This window comes from Pelmatolapia mariae, linkage group LG10_11, assembly GCF_036321145.2.
Source record: "Pelmatolapia mariae isolate MD_Pm_ZW linkage group LG10_11, Pm_UMD_F_2, whole genome shotgun sequence".
Taxonomy (NCBI): Eukaryota; Metazoa; Chordata; class Actinopteri; order Cichliformes; family Cichlidae; genus Pelmatolapia; species Pelmatolapia mariae.
The window spans coordinates 59,825,289-59,852,375 of record NC_086236.1 but is presented as its reverse complement, the minus strand read 5'-3'; the positions used below and the strand labels follow the sequence as shown (position 1 = coordinate 59,852,375).

General features: G+C 41.1%; 1 protein-coding gene across 5 annotated transcripts in view; it reads left to right on the top strand.

The window, feature by feature from the left end:
• fam131bb (family with sequence similarity 131 member Bb) overlaps positions 1 to 26,071 on the top strand; it is a 55,748-nt gene extending 29,677 nt beyond the window's left edge. For 3 of the 5 annotated variants that reach the window (XM_063487161.1, XM_063487160.1, XM_063487155.1), the window contains 8 exons: positions 8,015 to 8,052; positions 10,870 to 10,905; positions 11,286 to 11,388; positions 13,750 to 13,974; positions 14,090 to 14,230; positions 17,000 to 17,307; positions 18,217 to 18,483; positions 21,913 to 26,071. In XM_063487161.1, coding sequence (XP_063343231.1) covers positions 11,292 to 11,388; positions 13,750 to 13,974; positions 14,090 to 14,230; positions 17,000 to 17,307; positions 18,217 to 18,483; positions 21,913 to 22,128 — 1,254 coding nt within the window. In that variant the 5' untranslated portion in view covers positions 8,015 to 8,052; positions 10,870 to 10,905; positions 11,286 to 11,291 and the 3' untranslated portion in view covers positions 22,129 to 26,071. The remainder of the gene's footprint in view (positions 1 to 8,014; positions 8,053 to 10,869; positions 10,906 to 11,285; positions 11,389 to 13,749; positions 13,975 to 14,089; positions 14,231 to 16,999; positions 17,308 to 18,216; positions 18,484 to 21,912) is intronic. The other 2 variants (XM_063487156.1, XM_063487157.1) reach the window with 2 other exon arrangements.
• The last annotated feature ends 1,016 nt before the right edge of the window (positions 26,072 to 27,087 follow it).

The following is a 27,087-nucleotide window of genomic DNA, read 5'->3' as shown; positions in this document are numbered from 1 at the left end:
TTGTGGTATAGCGGTCTTACTGAATTTTTTATGTTTTGTGTGGGTGTGAAAGCACCGTGTGCACCAATGTTACTTCAGCGCTTTCTTCCATTGCTCTGTTTCTGCTGCGTTACAGCGAGGGATTCCCTGCCATTAAATTTAAAACCGAACACCCCCGCTACACCATGCCTTTACACACACACACACACACAACAACTGACACCATGTCCCGGATTTGCCAGTTAGCAGTCTGCCTGTAAACTAGCAAATCTGGCAGAGGTAGAGTCTGATTGATTGGCTTCTGTTCAGGATCGAAAAGCCTTGCGCTCAGGAGCATATTCAAGGTGAATGACTCAGTGATGTAGTACTCAGAGACACCTGGTGAGACCTGATGACCATTGTGTGTGTGTGATGGTATGTGTGCTCAAAGAGTATTCTTATGTTCAAGGATTCTAATCTAACAGATATAACACAGGGTCTTAACCTGAAGGTGTATATGTGTGTGTGTGTGTGTGTGTGTGTGTGTGTGTGTGTGTGTGTGTGTGTGTGTGTGTGTGCGTGTGTGTGAGCGCCTCTGTGTCACTTCTCTGATGTGCGCTATTATAATTTTCCTTGTTACCAATACCAGGTTACAAACCTGGATGATTATAGGTAGAGCATTGTATATTGTATATGTGCATGCAAATGTGAGCTTGTGTGTATGTGGCAGATCAGAAATAAGAGGCCTGTGTGTGGGCACATGATGGCAGGCGATTCTGTAAACAATGTGACTCAGCCGCAGAGTGAGTTATGAAATTGAAATATAATGCCGTGAAGGAGGAAATTCATCTCTACAATTTGATCTCTGAGTGTGTGTGTGCTGTGTGTGAGAAAGAATGAATATATGTGCGTTTGTGGATGCGCTCGGCATTAGTGTGCGACCAGCACAGATTGTCTCTGTGTTATCTGCAGCTACTAACCACTTCAGTGCTGATAAAAAAGGCCATGTTCTCACAGATGGGAAGTCTCCTTTGAATATCAAAGAGCAAGGAAAACAAAGATTTCCTGCATACAAAGTACACGAGCTGCCTCATACTTTAATGATTTCTTCTCTTTCTACAGGTTTCCATCCATTTATCTAAACAGAACTGGATAACAGCATTTCCTCCTTTTCAGGTCTAAATGTTCATTATATATTTAACAGGCTATTAGGGTGTTTATTAGAGTCACAATGATGGGCTTCAGGTACATCTGCCAAAGGCTTTTAGTTACCACACTGCACAGGTGACTGCTGGAAGTTATTCACCCCGTATCAGTGATGGAGACCTGCTCGGGATAGCAGCCACATTCGTGCAAAGACAGATTAATGAAGCGTGTCAGGAAGAGGGCACAAACCTTAGAAATGCCATTTCACCAGGTTAATGGTCGTCTCGTGCTGTGTTATAGTGTCAGTATGTGTATGTCAGGGTGTCTGCATGTGACTGGATCATGTCCTGAGACACAGTTAGCTCAGTTTTCTGCCATCTCTCCCAGCCATCTGGGCTCTGGTCCTCAGCTGTGTTCTTGCTGAACTCTGACGCTCAATAACCCAGCATCTGCACATATCGCTGCAAGAGGGCTGCCATCCAAGCCGGTACCCCATCGTGGCAACCAGCCTTACTGCAGCTGTCACGGTAAACAAGCACCAAACCCCCTGGATCCTCGCTGTTATTGCTGCAGGGCACTGGGGGTAAAAAAGACAGATGACGCTCAAACGATTCCCACTTCAGCAGGAGCCGTCAACCCACTACAGCCAGAGCTGGAGTTGACAGTGCGGCCGCTGCAGATCTTTAGTTGTTCGTTACGCACAGTCGCGTTACTCCCTTTTTATTCCCTCCCTCTTCAGTCTCTCTGCCCTTCCTCCCTTACCGCTACTTGCTCCTTTTCCTCGGCTGAGCTAAGCTGGGGGTATCCAGAGCGCTGCACTGCTGTGTGTGCGGTGGAGGAGGGTGAGTGCCAGGGGAAGAAAAGCTGGCTCAGAGCTCTGGTCATGTGCTCTGTTGTTGTTGCTGTTTCCTCAAGGAGGGATCCGTCCTGCAGAATAACACATTCGCTCACTGTGCTGCTGAGAGCCCAACAGCATCACCTACTCGAGTGCAGAGATACAGTGTATGCCATGATAAAAAGAAACTACTGAGATGCTGGATAATGACTACTGACCCATCATATATAGAGATTTTCTGTGAACTACGAATAACTGACTAAAAATGGCATGATTTAGACACAAACTCTCATGCACAAATTTTCTTTGATGTAATCGCAAAGTAAATATACTGTGCATACGACTATAGCTGTATACACAGTTAATGTAATGTTTCTGGTCCATTGCTGTGTAAAGGCTGGAGGTCTTCCCAGTAGTAGGTTTTACCTACTCTTTTGCCATATTGTGATTCATGCGTGGGGAGAGTGACTGCTAATCTGCTAATTGGCCAAATGAGGCTGAGGGATGCAAGGGAGAGAGACTGTAAAAGCTAAAGTGAGGGAGAGTGGGAGTGGCATGGTGTGAGTCACTGTGCAGTGTACTATACACTAGGTTGCTGGAGGCTAGACTCAAGTGAATGTGCATGTATCTTTATGTAGTTTGTGTTTGCTGGGCAGATTTTTAACCCAGATGGGGAAGAAATCTGGGACACTCTCTCCCACCCAGGCAGAAAATGAGACATCTCCCCAGCTACCTGATATCAGCCAATAAATAACCCCATCACACCTCAATCCTCAGTGCCAACAATCAAACACGCATGATTAATCCTTCTGAGGTCACACAGAGTTCATTTCTAATCGTTAATTTATCGCTTGAATATTAATGCGTCCGTCCACTCTGAAATTGGATACAAAGTGGTCTCTTTATTTCTGCAGTTTGTGGCGGAACCATCAGCTAATCTACGATAATGTTTCTGCCGTATTCCATGAGTCAATTGAAAGAAAAATGTGCATTATTATGTATGCTGTTAGTTCCATTTAAACATAATCAGAAGATTTAGATACTGTGATCATCAGTGGAAATGTTTTATGTGGCTCACATGTGTCACTAGGAAAGGGTTCATCCCTGTGTCTGACATTCATCCACAGTTTAAGCCATATTAGCTCATCAGTTCTAGTCATTATGGCAGGATTCAACTTCCCATCTTTGGAGCCGAGCGACCAAACTGAAATTTTACACAAAGTATTATCAAAGTAAAATTATAGTCAGATCCATAACTGTATGTTTACAATCGCACAGTGAAGACAGCAGAAAAATAAATAGCCTATTTAGTATTTGATTATTGTCTGTAAACATCTGCATATGTACAATCATGAAGCGTTTACAGAGTCTGTAGTTTGGTCAATAGCAAAAACACTGCATGACAATCATGTTTGAGCATGCTTTGCTTGCATGCAGGTACACAGTCAGTGGGGAGGACAAAAAAAGAAATCGCACTTGCCAAAATGTATTCTCTGTGTTTTTCTGCACTTGTAAACACTGACAGGCAGGAGGAAATCAAAATCATGGCGTGGATCACCACTGGTTACACATCAAGCCAGCAATCTAACTTATGAGTTGCCATATTGGTATTTGTTTGACTCTTCATTTAAACATTGTTAAGTTTAAAAAAAAAAAAGTTTATTTAATCACCATGTCCAGGCTGAGATACAACTGTTAACAAACTCTTTTGTAATTTTACCTTCAGACCTAAACTACAGGCATCACTTTCAATGTCCCTTAGGTGAATTTAATCCAGTAATATCTATCCAAGCAGCTATTTATACATACAGTAACGTCACACATCTCCTGTGCAGATGTCCTGAGGTATTAAGAGAAAGAAAAGAAAAAAAAACTTTGGATGGTTGAGGGAAACTGGGTCGAAGAAAACAGGACAATAAAACACAGTCTCTCCTGGAAGAAACACTTTAAATACATTAAAACCTACAGACTTATGATATATGCCAATACTTTACCCAAAATTCCCACTGAAATGAGTGTGATTCCTGTGTCCAAAGAAATATGGACATCCCTTCCTGCTGAGCAAAGAGGGCCAATTTCTGGAATGAAGCCTGTCCCTTGTCCACTGCCCTTGCAGTGATTTGATGTGACTGGATGGAGTTCAGAGGGAAGGGTAATATCTGAGAGCCCAACAGAGACAGACCAGAGCTGATGTTTCTGAATCACTGGGTCAGTGGGTCACAGACATCACTGGACATCTAGAGAGCCAACAACTCTCTGTGTTTTTTTTTTCAGAGCTCCCGAGGAATCGCTCATGATTGCCAAATGCAGCTGTTGAGAACCGCGACCGGCTCAGCAACACACAAACACGCAAACTCAGACACATACGCAGACTCACAGTGTGCTGATACAGGAGTAAGCCCCTCTGAGAGTTGTACACACAGAGCACAGACCCTCTGATACAGAGGAGCACCTAGAGACTGAGGCCGTGTTTAAACTCCATTACCACCACCGACTCTCTAATTAAACCAATGTTTTAATTAGGATTTGGACAGCCAGGAACGAGGAGGGATAATAACGTTCATTTATCCAACAGAGAGGGTGTATTTCACACAAGTTACACCTACAATATGCAGGGTGGACAGCTTTGTATTTGATCTGCCATTTTAAGCAGTACATTGCTAAGTGTGACGCAGGCGTCAATATTTATTGGTTTTATAGGGACACAATAGAAGCAAAGTAGTCTATTAGAAGTCTGCGATATGAAATCTTACTTATGTAAATGTTCAAAAGTTTACTTAACAAGATGCAGTTAAAGTATGTTAGAGACTGCATGACCAGAAATAGATTAATCAGCTTTCAATTTTTCATTTTTCTGCACAGTTAACTGCAAGTTAAGATTGATGTAGTGGTATTGTTTCCTCTCTAGTATACTTCAGAATTTGACCAAAATACAATCACTGATTAAATTTCCTCTGTTGCTCTCCAGCACTGGTCTGCATTGTAGTGGTTTGAAAGTAAAAGCTGCAGGGGGTTGATAGAAGCTCTCAGCTAAACAAGGAGGTAATGGTCTTGATTGAGGCAAAGTAGACTGACCAGGTCTGAAATGCAGAATAACAAAATTTTAACGACAGCTTAAAGGGTTCAGCCAAGAGTCAAACTTGGGAGAAAAATCTTTTATTTACTCCCGTCTGCTTCACCATGAACACTTAAAGGCTTTAACAAAAGGAGGAATATGTTGGTTTATTGAATGCGTTGCCATGAATGCTGAATGAAGGTAATTACATTTTAAGGTCGCTGTGTAGTAACCCTTGTTGTGGCCACTAAGTGAGCTGCAGTCAGCATCCTGTTGCTTGCACTAATGCTAGGTATGTAGGCCTGGGCTAACATACCAGGCAAAGCAGTGATGATGCATAACAATGAACAGAACTGACTGAAGTCATGTTGATAAGTTACTAAAGGTACATTGTTACTGTAGTCTGACTGTATATGTAAGACAAGAAGCACTCAGCTGGAAAACTCCACCATTGCAGCTCACTCTCTCGGCAATATTTACTGTTAAAGGAATTGTAACGTGTTTTGTATATATTAATTTTGTTTTCTTTATCTTTTTAAACATACTTTAAGAAGTTTGCAGTGCAATAAAAATCACACGAGGACTGCATGACAGATATTTACTTTTATAACACAAACATTATGTAGGAGTAGTTGATGGGTAGTAGTAGTAGAAGTAGGCAGCTCTTTCTCCTGATGCTCTCTTTAAAGATATAACACATTTTGGGGTCAGCTTGAAAGAAAGGTAGCTGTGAAATGTAAAAGTGAGGTCACAGGTCAAATATGACATGATATTTACATGCAAATCTAAAGTTATATTTAGAATCCACATATACCTGTGTCACTTCCTAAATGCTGTCAATACTAACAAAGGCGGTAGAATTTTAAACATAGTTTTAAAAATGTTTGACCTTATTTGACCTTGAAGAAGAGGTCAGAGGTCCAAAGCAAGTGATATGACTACATGCCAGTAAGAAACAGTTTTAAATAACTCTATAGAGCATTGTTATCACTTTGACCTTCAGCGCAATCTATTGACCTTGAAGGAGAGGTCAGAGGTTAAATGTGATATGATAGTTTAAATCTTTATAAGGTACTTTCTATATGTTTGCAACACACACCACACTTTTAAGAACCATAGTTTCTCAGTTATGATGCTTTTTGTTTACAAATCATTAAGTTGACCTTGAACACCTTGATGGATGTAAATCAAATTTTAATGGATTATTAACATGACCTCTCTCTACACCCCTACAAAGTTTAATCAGGATTAGTTCAAAGCTTTTTGAGATATCGTGTTTACAGCCTTAATGACACACATCCACGCATGCACATGCTACCAAAAAGATAACCTGTGTTTCAGAGGTAAGTATGTGTTGTGGCTGAGCAGTATTTTTCTCAGCCTTCCGCTAATAAAGGTGAAGAGCCACCTTCACCTTTATTGTACAGGCTTGGGTACAAAAATCAAGAACTTTCTGTTTCTCTTCGTATCATTAATGGGGCTAATATTTACTATATATATTTCCTTTTTTAGTGCACTATTTGTCTTATGCGTGAATATCCATGTGGATTGAAAATGTTACTAACCGTGATTCACCCCAATGAGAACAGCTGGCTTGGTCACATCTATTTGCAAGATTTCAATGTTATGGTGTCCGACACAGCACAGAGATGTCTAAGGCGTCCTTCATTAAGGGCTAACACCTTAATGAGGTTAGTTAGCCTACATAAGTGGAGCGCGCCCTGTTAGATTCAAGTGAAATGGCAGCACGGACTCACAGATATGCTGTTATTTTCCTTGATATTTATTAATATCCGTCCTTTAATTAATTAATACATCACCAAACATAAAGAAAGTACAGAATATGTAAAAAAAAGAAAAATACGTATTTATAAATATATTCCTAAAACAATTGTCAATTCAATTTCTTGGTTACAAACAGCCATTAAACCCTCTGTTTATATCATTTTTTATATATAAATTATTGACTCTCCTCACTGGTGTAATTAAAGATTATTTAGACTGCCACTCATCAGTGCTGCATTACTAACATCGTATAGTCATGTCTGACTGTGAGAGGTGATTGGTTAACTAACATAAATAGTTTTATAAAACTGTTATACATATGTTATAAAACATTGCCATCTGTTTGTCTTTCTAAAAGTGGAATCACAAGATTTTGTGTGTTTGTTTTTTGTGTGGTGTGTATTGGAATCCGCTGTGCAGTGAGCCTCTATTTGTTGACATTAGCAGATTGTATTTCTAAGGTGATTCTCACCAGTTTTACGCACTGCTGGTGCTGAGGAGCAGAAAAGGATGAGACTTAAAGGTGATTGGATTTTCCTGGAAAATCTATCCAGATTCATTGAGATTGAAAAGGCTGAGAGGAATTCAGGGAAATGTCCAGATTTTTATGTGACATTAAAATCTGTTCACACATTTGCCAATAAGTGCTTAGTGGATAAAGATTGCTGTGTATTTTTAGGTACAAAGCCTTTATTTGATTTATAAAGTATACATGCATTTTTTAAATTGGGGGCATTGGGGTGATGCTGAAAATAGTAAACTTATTCATTTATTTGTATTAGGCAATAATTCAGAACTGACAGCCTTTCCCAATAGCACTCAACCTTTCTAAGAATACTGATAATGGATGCTGATAAATGGGTTGTATTGAGTCCCTCATGATGACACACGTCATGGGTGTTTACTGTTTTTCTTATATATATTTGCTGTATGTATTTATTATAATTCAGGTGTGAAACTTGTGGTTTCATTTGAGTTATTGGTTTTCTTTTGGAGGTGGGTCTTACTACTATTTTTATAAAAAAAAATAAAGTGTAAAAATGATTTGTTAATGTAGGCACACAAGAGAAAAATATCTCCCTTATTAGTTTTTAACCATGTCTTCATGAACATTTTGTGGAAGCAGTTTTGTCACTGAATGTAATTAAGAATAAATATTAATGTTTCTTTCTCTTCTCCCCCCTCTTCCCTCTCTCTGTGTGCCTCTCTGTCTCTCTTGTTCAACATGTTCTCAGCGTCAGATGGCGTGCCAGTCCAAAAGGATGGGGAACAAGTAAGTCTTCAGTGATTCCTCCTGCTCATCTGTGTTGTTGACTTCCTCTGACAGTGAACTGTTTTCCACTCCACCTGAGGAACCAACATGGCCACACGATGAGCTATAACACCAGTGCTTATGCTAGTAGATTAGCGAAGTAGATCACGCCATGGCAATGTCAGTCGCTCCCGCTACACTTCCCTCGCCAAGATGGGGTGGTGTAACCGGATGACTGAATAATCGCTGGTTTGGTTGGCTTATTGCTGTTGCTAGGATGTCTAAAGCTTGTTATAGCTGTCTGACAGAGTCACTCCTCAGTGCTGGTTCAAAGCAGAACGGCAGAGGCATCACTCCTCTCTTTCTCCAACTTCCTACACATCATTATCACTGTACATTTTCCTCTCCTCTCCTCTCCCGCTGCATTACTGATCTCGTGCTCTAAAACTGATGCCTCTGAGAAAGGACACAGGAGCAGGATCCATTTTGGACTAAAGTGTAGAGACCTTCACTTTTCCACCAAATGCACTGTGGACTGATTGCATCATTTATTTATGCGTCGTGCCCCAGAATGCCCCCGTGGTTCTGCAGAGAGGGGAAAAAAGACAGCCACACACACACACACACACACACACACACACACACACACACACACACACACACACACACACACACACACACACACACACACACACACACTTTCTATACATATATATCAGTGTTGTCAGGGCTATTGGAAAAGAACATAGGGAAAGCTGCTCCAGGCAGCCCAGCTCTCTCCTCACACCCACTCCTGTGAATGGAGAGCGAGACAGAGACGACCAAAGAGCGAGTGATGGAGGAAGTGGGAGCAAAGAATAGAATTACATGAGGGAAGGAAGAGGCAGACATTGATTAACATAAAGCATCTAGATGTAGCTGAAGGAGATTATAAACACTCCCCTCTCATTACACTCTCATTATTATATTATCTTAACCTAGAATTGAATTACATAATCTTTACATTTTACTCTATTGACCACTGAAGATAATTAACAAAGTTTTGCAGTTTTTCGATAAAGTGCTTGACGTGTATAGAATAAAGCACTAAAACGTGACTAGCAGAGCAGTCAGTAAGACTAAAAAAGAACTGTGTTTACATTGAACTTTAATTCATTTCTATAATTATTTAACATTACACTGTTATTTTTAATGTAGCTAAAAATTCAAATTCAAATTTATTTACTTTGAGTTGAGCATATTTTACATTGTATTATTACTTTTTTTTTTAAATTTGATGTGTTGCAGTGTGTGAAAATAGATGCTGAGAATACAATGAGGAGACATTACTATAAGCTAAATATATAGTATAGTGTTTTCTCTGGGACCTATACCTGCAATTACAAAAACATGCAAAAATGTACTAAATTTCCATGAAAGTCACTTTAATTTTTTTTTATTACTGAAAGAATAACAAGCATATTATGTTTGGAAGTGCATGGATTTTCCTTCACATCACAAAACTGGTGCTGCACCTTTACCTCATGTAGTTAGTAAGCCTGCATGGGTGCAGACTCAGTATTGAGGGAACTCTTTATTCTACTTTTACTTAAGGATAGTTGGTTTGGAACAGGACTAAATGTGGCAGATCCTTCGCATGAACATGCAAACAGCATGACGGTGTATGGGCTGGACTGGAATGACTTTCCCGAGTTTTAATTCCTGATTAAATGGAGGTTTAAAAGAAACACAAAGCTACATGCAGCAGGTAGTTAACTAAAAACAACTAGTCTAAAACTGAAAATTCCACCTATCAGCACCTCTAATTTCCACATCATATGTTGTTTGTTTAATCTGCATAAATGTGCAAAAACAAAAAGTGGGCCACAGCTGTTTTTCTAATTACAGGCTATTTCTTCTCAGGTGAAACTCTGTTGAGTCTGCAGATTGACCAGAAAAAATAAGCTAATGACACAAATCTAGGAAAAGAGGGATTTGAAGACTAATTAAGCATTTAAATGTTAATTAGTGAGTTTAAGAGGTGCTTTTAGGGAGACTTTGTGCCAGGCTACATGTTCCCAGGTTTATGCAAACTAGCTGCTGTATGTAAAAGCATCACTGACCAGTAAGTGAAGGATCTTCAAACTTGTGCCACCAGTGCAGCTTGCATTGCATTTATCCAGAAGAAAGTAGACCTGGAGCTTTCTGACAGTCTTGACTGTCTGTCTGCCGCTTGTGTACATCGACAGTGAAGGGGACAAAATATCAGCTCAGCCAGTAGCACACCAGTGTTCCCAGTGCAGTTAGTGTCAGTCCAGCTGATAGAGAGAGTGCTTATCTGCTTTGTTCTCAGCGTCTGCCTTCACCACACGCACACATAAACACATAATGTCCCCTTCCTCCTGATAGCCTCAGTCCCCTGTCTGTGTGCAGGATCAGATACAGTTCAACACACTATTGATATCTCGCTCTCGCAAACACACACAGTTTTCTGCTGGCTTTCAATGTTTCTGGCAGCACATGTAACCGAAGAGGAAATTCATTCATCCGTAGCGTATTCAGTCTGCTATACACAACTAAGCAAATATAAACTGATCCCTGTTTAATCCCCTCCCTTCTCCCTGTCATTCTGGCTCTTCACTTTCCTTGTTCCTGGAAAATCCTGTGTGTCTGCCTCTTATTTTCCTCTCCCTTCTCCTAATTTCTTCCTCCGCATGCCTGATGTGCAATCAACCCCTCCGTCCGTCCTCCTCCCCCCCTACCCCGATGCATGTCAATGTCCTTTCTGTCCTGTCACTCTCTTACTCTTTCCCGCTCCTTCTTTCCCCATCCCTCTCTCCTCCTATTTCTCTTCCTCAGCATGGACGTTCAGAATTTTCATGGGAAGGAATCAATGTAAGTGTTGTGGCATCATTCCTTCATCTACTACTTTTCTCTCCCTATCTATTTGTTGCTTTTGCGCGTTTTGATTTATGACACCCCCACCTCCTGAGCCGTATAGTCCGTCTTGCGGTTTATTATACTGGTGTGAGCACAATCAGAAACCCTAGATTTATATGATATTTATTTTGTAGAATATCTCTTGAATCAAGATTTGGGAAATGCAAATTCTGTCTCTTGTATTAACCCAACACCTCCATCACTTGTCCTCTCCACTCACCCCTCTGACACACACACTGTCATGTCACACTGTCTCTGTGTGGCCTCTCACACCATCCATGCTGTCCTTTTCTCCACACTTTCCTCCTCCATTCCTCTCTCTTCTCTCCTTCTAGCTGTCTATGGAAGACACCACATCAATCCTTCCCCGGCTCAAGAGGAACTCAAACGCCTATGGCATCGGGGCTCTGGCTAAGTCTTCTCTGTCAGGTGTGTCAGGTGTGTGTCTGTGCTGTAACTGGTAAACGACCCCATGCTGGCTCTGTCCTCAGACGGGCCCTGGAGTCAGCATGGTACCCTAAATGGGTTCCCCTGTATCACTTCCTCTCCTCGCTGTGATATCAGTCGTCAATGACTCCTCGTGAGTCATTGATGGAACAAATTCAGCTTCAAAAACAACACACACATACACACACACAAACACAGCTTGTTGCTCTAAGGAAAGGTGAGTGGGAAGTGTAGTTTTTTTATGTTAAGTGGTTGTGAAATTGTGGTGTTCTGAGCAAGTATTAGTATGGATGTTTTGACTGTGCAAAGTGCCGTGTCGAACAGAGTTAGTGTAGTGAAGTGCTTTCTTTTAGTGCAGCGTTTTTTGGTTTCATCCAGCTGTTTTGTGTAGTGCAGTTTATTTGAGTGCAGTGAATTGTACTGCAGTACAGTGTAATGAAGTCCAGCTGCTATACCGTGTGCCGTGGTACTGATTTGTCCTATAATTTATTCATGAATCCCATCTTCATGTGCTACCATCAGAGAGAATCAGGCAGCCAGGGATTTACAGTACGTGTCATCATATGTTAGTCGCGTGGAAATATGGAGCAGAGCTGTTAAACAGATATGAGTTTGTAGTGGCATGGCACCAGGAAATTAAATGTATGTTCAGCAGCTTTGAGTTTTCCGAAACGCAATAAAGAGAAAGAGAGGAGTTTTCTGTTTACCCGGCGCAGCTTAGCAGAGGTGTGAAGAAGCTATCATGTCAACAAGCCAACCTCTCATTATTCATGCCACACAGCCGCCTCACCCCAATTAACCTGCTCCATCCCATGATGCACCTTTGTCAGACAAGACACGTCTCCTGCCGTCTCCCCTCCATGTGATGTTAACAGTCTCATTAAACACGTGAATGTCACCTCCACAACCCTTTTTCATTTCTCTGAGCTTATAATGGGTGCTCATGAAAACCCTCTTTTAACTACAGGCTTTTGAATAGTAGGATTTGGCTGATAATGTTTTCCTTACGAACAGTTATTAATTTAAGATATTCAATATTTTAATAAAATGAGCAGTCTCAAACATCCCAGAGGTGTTTGGGTATTTTGTTTACTTCTTAAAGGCGGGCCTATTGTGGTTATCCTTGTTTATTTATCTATAGATAAACATATAGATTGATATTCACTAGCAAGGACTAAAGTCCCAGATGCGAATGAAAAATGTTTGTTAATAATGAAGCAACGAGCTATGCCACAGGCTCACTGAGGCGGTGGCTCCCCTGATACCTTTGAGAGAGGCTTACAAGCAGAGAAAAAGTGATGATGGGCCAAATGGGCACTTATAGAAATACGGCTGGAAAAGGAACTGTTGTGGGTGTGGTCCTGCTCCTGAACTTTAGATAAATAATCTTGAATAGGCTTATATACTGGTACAGTTCTGGATGCTAATATTAAATATGGTTAAAGTTTTAAATAATGAGGTCAGCGTGTGTGAAAGTAATCCCAGCAGGCCAAAAGCTCAGGCTTCACATTGCTCTAATCGCTCACTTTCAGACCACTTCAGACACGTCAGTGAATGCGGATATCCTTAATATGGTTATCTCAGGCACACAGCTCTGGCTGTGAGCACATGAGCTCCACCACCTGCTGTTCAAACCTTTTGTTTGCATAGGGCAGCCAATCAAAAGAAAGCTGGCTAACAGGTAAGGTGGATTTAAGGGGAGACAAAGTAAAACTATATGTGATGAACAGAGAGGCTAAACCAAGGCACAGTGTAAGATGAGAGAGTTTTATTTTGATCCTGAGTCATTTAAAGCCACTCCAGTGAAGTCCAAGAATAAAAAAGTGAGTTAATAATGAGCCTAATAGGTCCTCTTTAACATCAAAACAAATATTACATCAGGCGCTTTTATTGCAAATGATCCTTAAAAATGGAAATGGTATGCTATACTTAAACTCGTTCTGGTTAATCATGTGAGGTAAAGCCAATTTCAGACAGAACAACTCCAACACTGAAAGGTTTATTATTTATATGACAGCTGCTTAATCAATTTATCAGTCAAACCGTGCCGGATATCCATATTTCCATGAGCCATCACATCATAGCGTCATACCCTCCTCCACCCAAAACCAATGCACACTTGATAATAACGAATCTATCTTATGTCTCTTCCTTCCTCTTCTTTTGTTTTTTCCCCCATTTGTTCCCCATCTGCCGGTTCATTCTCTACTCCTTCCCTCAACTTGTCTAATCACCTCTCTCTAAACCTCTGATCTTTTAATTTCTCCTCTTACTTCCACTCATTTTGTTTAAATTGGCCACCCTCCCTCCTCCTTCTGCTCCTTCCTTGTCTGGGTCTTTCTCCTAAAACAGGTGTCACACGCACAATGAAGGAAAGAGTGACCAAGCCCACAGCCATGGCCCAGGGTCGTGTCGCTCACATGATTGAATGGCAAAACTGGGGCATGACGACGGTGGGTTCGGGGAGCGTCCTCCAGTCCCGCATCACTACCCAGGAGCGAGAAAAGGAGCGGCGGCTGGAGAACGATGCGTACAGTGACCTCAGTGATGGGGAGAAAGAGGCTCGCTTTGCAGCAGGTCGGCTGGATGAGGACAAGAGTTTCACACCCTATTAACTGTCATCAGCCACTTGAGTGGTACTGCAGGTCTTAGTAACAATTATCCTGACTTGCCCTCTGAATTCTCACCTCAGGCATCCTGCAGCAGTTTGCAATCTCAGAGGCAACGCTCCTGGCGTGGTCGTCAATGGATGGTGAGACTCCGCAGTCAGGATCAAACCAGGGAAGCGTGGCTCACCTCAGTGAGGTCAACCAGGAGAGCATCACCAGTCGAGGTAAAGTACAAATATGTCTGAGGCTAAAAGTCCAGGTAACTGCTTTCGGTGAAACACAGCCACATCATTTATGAGTAAGAAAATGGAAGAGGTTTGAAAGTGGCAAATCAATTTTAAACAGAATAGTTAGAGTATCGTGTGCCAGCGTCTCGCCTCTCTAGACCAGAGGTGTCAAACTCACTTTAGATTGTGGCCAACGGACAGCCCGCTCTGATCGTAAGTTGCCTGGACAAGTGAAACTCCTCTTTCTGTAAGCGTAAGCAAGTTTAATAAAACAAACAATGCACTGCTTTCTTTACATGACAAGAAAGTGCTGCTTTGGCCATAAACTGCAAGAAATTGGAAAAAGTAGAGAAAATGTTCTGTTAGCTCATTGCACAGACTGTCCTATAATTATAAAAAAGAAAAGTTTTGTTAATTGACTGAATGTCCTCTTTTTGTTTTATTGGGCTTTGTTGTTTTTTTTTTTAATAATGAACCCACTGTAAAAGTCAAACATTTCTATAGTAGATGGCGTAAAAACAGGAACTTTCCTATTTACCTAAGTAATATTTACCTATTACTTATTTACTTATTTACTTATATATTTCAAACCAGTAGGAAAAGCTGTAAAACTTATGAAAACACAGAAGTCTGGAATTTATGCCAATCTTTTCAGAACTGTCCAGTGGGACAGATTGGAGACTTAAGCAGGCCACTTCTGGCCCCTGGACCTTATTCTAAGGAGCTTGGAAAGAAAAGCGTCTGGACTTTAGATGGGGATGGACCATTAGCAGTAAAGGACAAAGGTCACTCCTTTAAGGATGCCAATGTTCACATTTTGGACAGAGAACACAGTTTGGTTTGAAAGAGGAGTGAAAGAAGCCATCTATGTCCACTGTGAACGACCATCTTTGAACAGAGGTGGTGGTTTACTACACCAACTGTCTGCCATCTATAATCCAGTTTTGAGATCCCTTCCCAGACGCCTTAACGTCCACTCACACCCTGGGTCTTCTGACCTCAGGAAATTGCATGATAGGGTGGGGCCAGGTTTCACAATGAGCTCACCCGAAACCCTGGCTGATTGTGACCTACACCTGTTTTCACACCTTGGCTCATGTGATTAGGTAGAGGATCATTAGGGGGTCCTTTGTCCCTCCTAGGGGGACACTCCAACGGGGCTTAAATTTGGGACTCTCCACCATTCGTCCTTAGAACTGAAGAAGCTTCTCGGATCAGAGGTGAAACATTTTCAAGCAACTTAAAGAGGTCCAGAAGCTTTTCTTTCCAAGCTCCTTAGACCACGATGACCTGGATGACTGAGAACCTTCACAGACCCCAGACTAGACTTGTTGTTAAGACCGCCTAAACCAAGACCAAGACAATACCAAGACCAGAAGGTATCGAGACCAAGACAAGACCAAGACCAGGACAGACCGAGTCAAGACCAAGACAAAGTCGAGACAAGACCAAGACCGAGACCGAGACAAAAAAGTCTTTAAAGTGCAGCCAGATGCTGCTTCGTTTACGGGTGTCAGGCATATTTATGTGTTTTTACGATGCACTCGCACAGCCCTCCTCACCGCTGTTTACTGTCTCACTCACTTACTGAGAGGACAGACGCGCGCTCCACTTGACTGTCGCGTCTCTCACCCTCTCTGTTTTTCACATAATGATATTATCCTATATCCTCGCATGTGATTGGCTACAATATGGAGGGATTGGAGCATAGCTGAACCACTGTGTGAGAGCTGAGCAGCAAAAAGAAATTAAGTGAGGAGCCGGCTCTCGCTCAATGGGAGTCGACTCTTCTGATTCACTACAAAGCACTTTTTAAGCACGGCTCTTAGAGCTGATGCTTTTGCGCATGACACATTATCGAACGTTACGTTGTGTGTCATGGATACTGCTGAGTCCAAATCTCCCGACCACTATGTCGATCTGAGACAGCAAGACCGAGACAGTGAGACCAAGACAAGACCGAGGGATCCAAGACCAAGACAAGACCAAGACCAAAGTCTGTCGAGACCAAGACAAGACCCAGACCACGTAAAAGTGGTCATCCAACTCTACCTCAGACCTTATGTTTGACACCTCTGCTCTAGACTTTAGGCCATTTCAGTTTCCAGCATGAACTGTTGGAAGGTAAACCAAGACACTGTATTGATATAAACAGTGATTTTGGATATTTGCAGATTACTGCAATGTTGCCTTAGCACAGACTTCTGAGTGCAGAAAATTAGAGTAAGTGCTTTGCCGATTTAAGATAGACTTCTTAACTGCACCCTGAATGCATTAGTCTTAACTGATCCCATCGTTTTTAAGTCAGACACTTAGCAAAATATGTGGCTGTGAGCCCACTTTATAGCCCTCCAACTTTGAGTAAGAAACACTGGAGGCAATCAAAGCTCTGTCTGCACTATACAGTTTGACAAAATGATGACTCAACAGTGCGAGGTGTGCCAGTGTTCAACTCTGTTCGGTTCATACTGGAGAGTTTCTGTCATAACACTTTCACCCAGTGTGGAAAGATTTCAGCTGAGTTTTTTTCAGAGTAGTTAACAGCCAGATCTACATTTATCTCAACAGCTATTAGCTTCAACTGTTGGTAATTAAAAATTGTAATTTCAAGAGGTTAAGAAATTACTCATTTTTTTTTCCAAATCCAGCAAATTTGAAAAGTGGGATTTTTGTAAAAATCATAAAACACAGTGTTCCTGCATCCATCTGCTGCCCCCATTTTGAAGAGTGCTCACAGCAGCTGCCACATTTTTTTATTTCCTGCAGATCAGATATTGCACCACTCCTCAGCGGAGGTGTGGCCTCACACATACGTCTCCCAGGGCCACTACTGCCTCTCCTCTTCTGATGCTTGGGAGCCCATCAACAACGATCCCTCCGGCGTGGCGTCTCCCCCTGCTGGCTCCTACGTTATGGGTACGGAGGGCTACGATGGGCAGGCCACAGCTCACTTCCTGTCTCAGCAACAACAGCAGCAGTTCACTCTCCAGCAGAGTCAACTACAACAGCTGCAGCAGATCCAACAGTTTCAGCACTACCACCAACAGCAGCTTCTGCAGTATCAGCAACAGCAGGTGATTGATCGAGATGCCGCCGTCAGGGTTTTAATCCAAATGAGACACTACATGTTGCTGCTAATGCATAAGGCTTGAGTATCAGAGATGGTTGTTATAAAATACTGTCTGGTAAAATAAATTTATTAACACATTATTTTATTTATTTGTTCACTTTTGTATAGGCACAAGTACAGCACATGAACAAACCCACACATCACAGCATTTATAGGCTAAAACAGTTGGGCTTTTATTCAGAACATGTTCTCAGAAAACTCTTACCTCCTGGGTTTCATGCTCAGTCTGAAATTCGCTCTTGACTGTGGAAATAGAAATTCAACAAAATAATCTGAACTCAGGATTTTTCTATCTAATCGTCTCTTTTTATTTGTTTTTGTTTTTGCATTACTTCATAAAAAAAGATTTTAGCCTAAGCAATGACTCAACCGCATCTGATGTGAACGCTGACACACCTCACACTGTTGAGTCATCACTCTTGTCAAGAATCCTTCATTAAATGCTCAGCTGAACCTGCAAAAATATGACATTCTTCGAAAGGGAAGCATCCAAATCATTTATTAAACAAAAATGTAAAAAAAGAATTCCATGGATGAGGAATTAATGAAGACTGATCTACCACAGATAAACTTGTACTTACACCCCGTTAGCTTTGTCAGAACTTATTCGACATGCATCTTTCAGCCAAAATAAATAAAAAAAACCTTGATTTCTTATACTGTACAAAAAGATCTGCATATCACCTCTGTTGCCCAAGGAAAACAAAGACAGCTTAATGCATACTGGCATGGGGAGCATGTCATGAAACATTAAAGCTGGCAAACAGGTCGCAAACGACTGACAGATCTTATGTCTTTCAGTCACTGCTCATTCCTCACATTTTACTGATTAGTCTTTTCTGTGTGTTTCAAGTCTCTGGAGCACAGGCTACACAGTGCCAACCACTCTTTGCAAGCAACACCCAACAGCACCATCCACAGTCTGGTTCATCAAATTCACCCTCCGCTGGTTGATCTGTGGAACACGGGGCAGATGGAAGCCTATCAGGCAGAAGCCGGTGGGTACATGGGTGTGGCAGCGGCAGTGGAGCCAAGCCTGTGCGTTCCCACTGGTGAAGAGATGGTAGGAACAGAACACTCCCCGCTACTGGAGCAGCAGGAGGAGGAGGAGGAGGTCAAGGTGAGTTGAACATGGGGTTGCATTACATAAAATTATCTCTTCAGTGATTAATATTTGATTTTGTAGCTTTCTAAGCGAGTTCTCAGAGACACCAGACTGGAGGTTTAGTTCTGCTTACTGCAACCTGTGTGTCACTTCTGTTTTAAATCTGCAGACTGTTCTTAAAGTTTTATCTCGAATCATTTAATCATAAGATTGGTTTCATTTTATGCACGTGTAGCAATCTAAGATCAATTTGTCAATGGCGGGGATATTGATTGACATTTTTGATAAAAATTGTCTGCCAGTACTTTAATTCAGTTCATTTTTCTTTGTACGCATAGCACCAAATCACAACAACATTCACCTGAAGTTACTTTATATTATAAGCTAAAAAACCTACAATAACAGAAGAAACCCCAACGATTAGACGACCCCCTTTGAGCAATCACTTGGCAACATTGGAAAGGAAAAACTCCCTTTTGACAGGAAGAAACCTCCAGGTGAACCGTGGTCAGGAACGGGCAGCCATCTGCTGTGGATAGTTGGGGGTAATGGCAAAAAGAGGAAAGTGAGGATTTCTAGCTTTTCCTTGATGGGTACATTTAAAAGTTTTAGTACGTTACCTGGGCAGCTGTGTTCTTGGGTAAGATACTGAACCCACTTTTCCCCCGAGACATCGATAAAGGTGCGAGTATGTGCATGATTGTTAGAAGGGTTAACACCATCACATCCAGAAGGTCCTGGATTAGGATTTGCTAGTCGGATGGGGCTTTCCCATGTGGAATTTGCATGTTCTCCCTGCACCTGTGTGGGTTCTGTATGGGTACTCTGGCCACAGTGCACAGATGTCCATATTAAGTTAATTGGTGAAATAGGTGTGAATGCTTATCTGTCTCTCTGTGTTAGCTGTGTGACAAAATTGGCAACCTGAGCAGTTGTACCCTACCTTGGTATCGGCTCCAGCCTCCTGACCCCTAAATTAGATAAGCAGAATAAACTGAATGGATGGATGTTTTAACTTTTGACCTGCCGAAGACATACACTTTTACAACATTTCCATTATTTTGACTGAATTGATGACAACATTAACTGATGATAAAAATATTGAATTTGTGGCCTCAATAAGATAAAGTTGGGAATGGAAGAATTTGAATAGATTAGATAGCAGAAATGTCAGGAAACAAGAGGAGGGAGAGTTGAAAACCAGAGTTGCGGCAGGCCTCCAAACTTCAGTTATTTTGGGGATAAATTATGTAAAAGGTGTGAAGCAAAAGGGACTGCTATGAAAGTTTTCATGAAAATTGCAGGGAGCAACCTTATTAATGCACAAAACGATCAGTCGCCTATATATCTAATTCATGAATTCCTCATCTTCAGGTTGATTTTGCTGTGCAACTCAAGAAGGCAACACTTTTTAGCAGCTGAACTCTTGTTGGCATTCCATCATTGAATAAGCAGTGGTATAGGATTGGCTGCTCTTCCTTATGACAAAAACCGTAATCACAATTATTTTGGTCCATATAGAATGGTAAATGGACTGAATGCTGAATGGTACTTATGTAGCACTTATCTGTTCTAACTGAGCACTCAAAACATTTTATACTACGAGCCTCATTCACCCAATCACATACACATTCATACAAATCTACACCTAAGCGGTTTTATCTAACATTCACACACACACGCCAAACTCTGATGGATGCGTCGTGACTGATCTTCTGATTGGTCGACATCTTGCTCTACATCCTCAGCTACAGCTGCCCCTATAAAACATAATCATATAACACAATAATTGTTGATCCCAATTGGATATATTGAATATCATTTTTGATTTTCACAACCTACAGTGGTATCATGGTACTACAAAAAGCTTTAGGAAAAGATTCATTGGCTTTTCCACCCATGTCAACAAACATGCTAACATTTCAGAGTAGTAAGCTTGTTCCTGCTTGTTTATGTCACAATATAACTGCAATTTTACTGAGAGAAATGGGGGGGAACGGTAACAGCCACTAAAAACTGACTATTATGTATCCCAATAGTGTTTAATTATAGTGCAGAGAGGCTGATGGGTTGGTCATTCGATTTCTGACTACATTTAAGAGTCCTTGAGCAAAACACTGAACCCCAAGTCACTTCAGAATGTCTGTGTGAATGATAAGGACTGCAAAGAGCTCTGCAGACACAGCTAAGGTTAAAAGGCATGCTAAGTGCAGACCATTTATCATTAAAAATTAATTATTTGGACTTTGGAAACCTTGACTTTAAACCAGCATTGACTTGAGGTCTGCAGAGAAAGATTATGCATTGCAAGCTTCAAAACAGCTTGACAGTTGGCCTTGAGTTGAGATTGTCTTGACAAAGTCTGTGTACTTTGATGCGTCATGATGATCTTCATATTTGCCAATCAGTCTGTTAGCTGATACAGTAGGAGAAATCTGAGGATGGATTTTGGCCCACTCCTCTTTACAGAAACTCTTTCATTCCTTCGGATTTCTTGACTGCCCATTGGCAACTTGAAGCTTCAGCTCCTTCCACAGATTTTCTACAGGACTGACGTCTGGAAACTGGCTTTGGCTCAGTGTTTCTCTTCTCCAAAAACAGCGGGTTGAGTTGATACCAAAGGTTTTGGTTTCATCTGACCACACTGTTCACTGTTCAGTAGAAAACCTAAGACTGATCTTCACATGTTGCTTCTTGAGCAGGGGGGACCCTATGGCGTAGTGTGTTATCAGTGGTTTTCTTGGGGACTGTGGTCCCAACTGCCTTCAGATCAGTAATAAACTCCACCTGTGTAGTTTTAGGCTGATCCACCACCTTTCTCATGATCATCCTCACCACATGAGGCAAGATCTTACGAGTGAAGCTCCAGGAAAAGGGCAATTGATGGTCATTTTATATTTCTTTCATTAGCAAATAGTTGGACCAAGAGTAGTCATCTTCTCACCAGGCGTCTTGCTGATGGTCTAGTAGTATATTCCAGCCTTGTGCAGGTCTATAATCTTATCCAAGATATCCTTTGACAACTCCTTGGTCTTTTCATGGTGGCAGAGAGGCTGGAAAGAAAGAAACTGACTCTGTGGACAAGTGTGCTTTATACACATAATTGAGATCAAGGGCCTCTGTTATTGGTTGCTTGGTTGACTGGTTGATTGATTGGTTGAATGATTATACCTATCATGCTTACTTCACTCAATGCTATGCAAATCAATTTATAACTTTTATATAATGTGTTTCCTGGATTTTGGGGTGATATTCCATTAAAATGAAAATATCATAAAAACCCGAGACTGTTCGTTTCTTTGTAAGTAACCAAACTTACAAATTCAGCAGGGGATCAAATATTTGTTTTCACTACTGAAGAGGACAGTAGGTAAAAATCTATCCACATACATAAGTTAGTCATCTAGTTGACCTTGTGTGTTTCACTCTTTCTGCCCTGATCAGGAAGAAGATGTGGCACTGTGCATGGAGCAAGAGTCGGCCACATTGACTCCACCCACACAACAAGGGGATGCTTCTGGTGGCAGTAGTCCGGGGCAGCTGCCAGCAGAGCCAATCACAGAGCGGAAGTTGTCTGATGTCACTTCTGGTCTCATTCAGACACTAGAGGAGAAGGAAGAGCCAGAAGAGGGGCCTCCTGCTTCTGTGGCAGCCAACTGAGTTTGTGGCAGCCAAGAGACAAATGAAAAACTGACTGGGGAGTCAGCAAGAATTGAGCATAATAACACAATATATCTCTATTACTCTGTTCCTTTTCAGGTATCAAAACCACAACTTTTTTGGTTGCAAGAACATTTCTTCAAAATGGTGAGAAACAGATTTGATAGTGGACTCCCAATAAGAGTAGAGCTGATGCAACAATGGACACCTGTTTCTTTGCAAGCCTTACATCCCAAAGGTAACTGAAGAAAAGAGAATGAAGGCGGAAGAGAGGCACCAACCGAGTGAATTATATCCACTGGGAAACTGCACTGAGACAAAAAAAGAGGGGAATGGAAACATGCATGCTTTTTATGAAGACAAGCAACTCGACCCTGTCATCGTCTAATAATGATAATGAAAATCTAAAGTAATAAAAAAAAAACAATAATTTTGTAATAAAAGAAACAAAAAAAAAGAACAACAATCTATGTATAAGTGTATGATAAGATATGAGATTTCCAGTGGGAGAACTACTCTGTTTACAGCTGTTATTCAACACATAAGATAGAGTTTAGTCAAATTTATTTCCCCATTGCATCAAACACATGCACTATACTTTACATCTGGCAACCCAAGCACTTTCACAGACGATTGAAGTAGGCCCAGAAAATCTCAGCATTTCAGTGAAATGCAGTTTTCCCCGAGGCACAATCCAGGGACAGGCTCGTCCTGCTGACTGGACACCCAAAAACCCTGCACAGATAAGGATTGTACTGTAAGATAGCGTGCTTCCTACTCTGTCTCTCTGTATGCATGTTTCTTCAGAGTACTATGGAGTACCTGTACTATACAGCACTGTATAGACTTTGCACTGAACCATAGTATCCCAGGTGTGGCCACAGTGGCCCTGCAGTGGGCCTGCGGTGGGCTTGAGCGGTGGCTTTCATGACTGAGAAATAAACACAGAGCTGCATATGTGAATCTCTTTTGCACTGATGCAATCCCAACAGATCAGAGGTTCCCTTTGGACTGTTGAGGTTCCCCAGTTCCTGCTCTGAAAGCTTTCACCAACAACCAAAACCGAGCCACTTGACAACGCGAACCCTCAGCTGCTTTTTTTTTTTCATAGACGTAATCGTGATGAATAAAGGATGATAACCACTATTTTGAATGTACTGGAAGACAAGCGGCAGTACACGAGCGCTGCTTTGATGCCTCCTCCGTGGTCCACAAGAGAGAGAAGGGAGCGCTGTTCTTATGAAACAAAAACAAGTGGGGGAGTCTTTCAACCATGTTGGAAAGTGGATTCACTGCTGGCTCACCAAGACCACAACAACCCACTCACACACACACACACACACACACACACACACACACACACACACACACACACACACACACACACACACACACACACACAGATATGAATATCTAAATTGTAACCAGCAATAGGCAGGCGAGACACTGGCTTCCCAGATCAGTGTCAACTCTGTCACAAATATGTAAATATTCTGAGTAAATAAAGAAATTGCCTCTCGCTCACAATCACAACTGTTCTATTACAGTATGATTTCTTTATTTTTGTACACCTCTTGGGTCCCACCTTATTTTGGGGATTGCTCTCTAACTCACAGCTTAGCCTAGCACAGTTTAGTTTTTTCTTCTTCTGTGTGCAACAACACAAAGACAAAATCAGAGGAAATGGGAGGGATGTTGTGTTATAAGTTGGGTGATCGAATCAAACTGAGGGGCGTTCAACCCGCTGAGACCATCGGCAGTGGAAAAGGTTTGGCGACAGCGACAGGATGGTTGCCACTCAGTCAGCCAATCAGGGAATAGAGCGGACGATAAGGACTGAACACTGGAGCTGAAAAGATCGGTGTCTTCCTGCTCATCGTTCTTACTGTGAAGCAGCTGCCTGGATGTTTGACAAGCATGGTTTATTTTTTGTGGGTTTTTCTTTTTCTTTCACTGGAGGAAGGACGGTGTTTGCTAGCGAGACGTGGAGTTAAACAGCGGCTGTGAACAAAGTGGACTTTCCGTGCATGGCTCACTGACAAAACTTTACGACACTACAAAACCACTGTTTTCTCTGTTGGAGAAGCACCTTCTCCTCTCACTTTGATGATTGTGTGAGAACCTTTTAAGATGATAAAATATATGGTTTATTGACTTGAATGAATTTATTTATTGATTGCTTCTTTATGCAATGTTGGGGACAATGTTTATTTTTCTACTGACCTGCTGAATTCCCTCCCGGTATAAGTTAGAGTAGGTGTCACGGCTGTAAAGCACTCTCGTTTTGTCTGGTTTTGAGCACTTTAAACCAAGAAGAGGTACGAGATGGAGCAGTTTGGCAGCTCACTGTTTTTAAAAACTTCAAGAATTTCAGTAGTGCCAGGTGACAAAAACTTAAAGACGGCTCAAAACTGCAAACAGAATGTCTTTACGCAATGGCAAATATTAATTTATTTATTGAAAAATTACTTGGTGGGGAGGAAAAATGTGACATCTTGTACAGAGTATAATTTCACGTGGGTACCAACCCTTCTGGGAGCAGTATCTTTTTTTTTATGAGTCAGATGACGTAATGTGGTGGAAAGACCAATGCTTTATATATATTTTTTTGACCATCGCAGCTTATTTGGGCTTGACTGTTTGCTAATAAGCTACATCACAAGGAAACATGCATGAACTCCATTATAGACACTGCTTCACTTTGGGTTATTTTTATTTATTTATTTATCTTTTTATTTATTTTGTGTCGTTGCTTTCTTTCTTTTTTCTTTTTTAATTAAATCTCAATGAATGAATAAACAAATAATAAGAAGCCAAAAATATTTCTGTGGATGTTAAGGTTTACTGATCACATCTTTGTTAACCTACTGGTTTGCAGTTGAGTCACTCTTTTTGTATTTCTACTGCCATCTTCCAGTTACAGTTACAACTTGTCTGCAGGCATGATGCTCAAAATCTGCTTCTGGTCCTCTGCCTTGCTCCTTCTCTTCCTTTCCGTCTATCTCTTTGTATCTGCTCTGTATATTTGTGTCTGTCTGTATGTCTGTCTGTGTACAGTAAGATGTCCACTGTCTTGTTGGAAAAATCACTGCCAAAAAAAAGAGAAGAAAACCAGAAAAATAACTTGATGTTTTCACATCAGTCATAGGGAATTTGATAATTATAATCTGGAAGTGTGTGGCAAAAAAGTAACTGCTGTATAAAACGCTGTATAAAATTGGATGGCTTCTGTAAAAGTGCATAAAATTGGATTTGTTTGAAATGAGGCAGTGTGACTGGTGATACCAGTGAACACTTATAACACTCCCACCTATGCATGCTTGTTGGATGGCTGTCACAGGATGGTTCTTCCGTGCTCCCCCCACTCTCTCTCTCTTCTGTCAACTCTCCGTTTCTTCCCGTTTCTCTTCCTTTCCCCTCTTTTCCTGCACGACCTCCTATTCACCCTCTGGCTCCTTTTACCTGTCTCCTCTTTTCCTCTGGTGGAGAAAGAGCAAATAAACAAAACCAACAAATGGCATTTCTTGTGCACACGTGTGGTTATGTTTTCACAGGTTGGAAATAATTAGATTCTCACATGTTCACCTCCTTTCTCTCAAGAGCTTAGTGATATGTTTTGGGTTTTTTCTTTCTTTTTCTTTTTCTTTTTTGGGCTGACAGTGGGTGTCTGAGACCATGTGCTTGACAGACAAAAACAGCAGTCACAAGGAGCTGGCAGCAGAGTAATCCAGCCTGTCATGCTTTTCCAAAAACATCCCTCTCCAGTCCTTATCAGGGACTTTTATGCCAGGAGAATATTAACACAGTCAGGCCTCCTCCATAGGGACTAACTGCTGATTTGTTCAAGCTCACATAGGAATCAGAGCCTGAAACACACTGCTGACCTTCACAGCACAGAAATGTTTATATGCATGCAGATGTTCTCTTTTTAGACTTTTTCATTACCCGCACTCCTTTTCTTGACCTAGTACAATTACAAAACTAATTTGTACAAACATTAATGCTCCTCAGTGGATAAATAATTGTGTTCCACTTAAGCTTTACTTTTACTAAATGTGGAGTATTTAAAAAATATGAACTACACTTATATCATGTATAGATGTAATATATACTCTATAGATACATGTTGTAATTTTCAACAACTTATTATACTTTGGGTTGTTTAATCTGTGATCCATACACCTTGCAGTAATTATTAAGTCGATAACTAAATTATGGAACCCAGAAAGTCCAAACTAAAGCTCAACACTACTCTCTAGAGAGAGCTTAAAACTGGTTTAAAAACTGTGAGCGCCTTAAGAAGTTGCTTTGCAGATCTTTTTGTGTTACCAATGTTAAACATTAAGTCATGGGAGTGACATACAACAAGACAGTTTTTAATTTTAATTTTACCTTTATTTAACCAGGAAGATCCCATTGAGATTAAAAACCTCTTTTTCACGGGAGACCTGGCCAAGATAGGCAGCAGCAAGTTACAGATTTTTTTCCAAAAATTGCCAAAATGTCAATAAGGTGGCCAACCTTTTCTCAGATCCTGCAGATTAAAAAGTCTGTCAAATTTTAGAAAAATGTCTGTGGTGATAAAATTGTGCGTTTAAAAAAAATTGTGGGTTCAGCAGCAGGTTAGAGAGAAACGCTCCCCACTCCCACTAAATTTGTCCACTCCAGCTCTCGAGTTTCTTTCTATTTACCTTATAATTATGATAATTATTAATACTATCCCTCTTTGGCTTTTTTGTGACAAAAAAAATTGCATTGCTTTACAATAATTGCGTCAAACAACAGATCAGCGCTATGAGATAATATAGAAATAGAGTACTAAAGGTGAGTACAACCATGCTAAAGAACACGACTTCAGTAACAGCACACTGTTGCTCTCTGCTGCTGACATTTTCCTAATGTTGGGATGCTAACAGACTAAACTAAAGCTAGCTCAGGCTAAACTTGAAGTTACTAAAA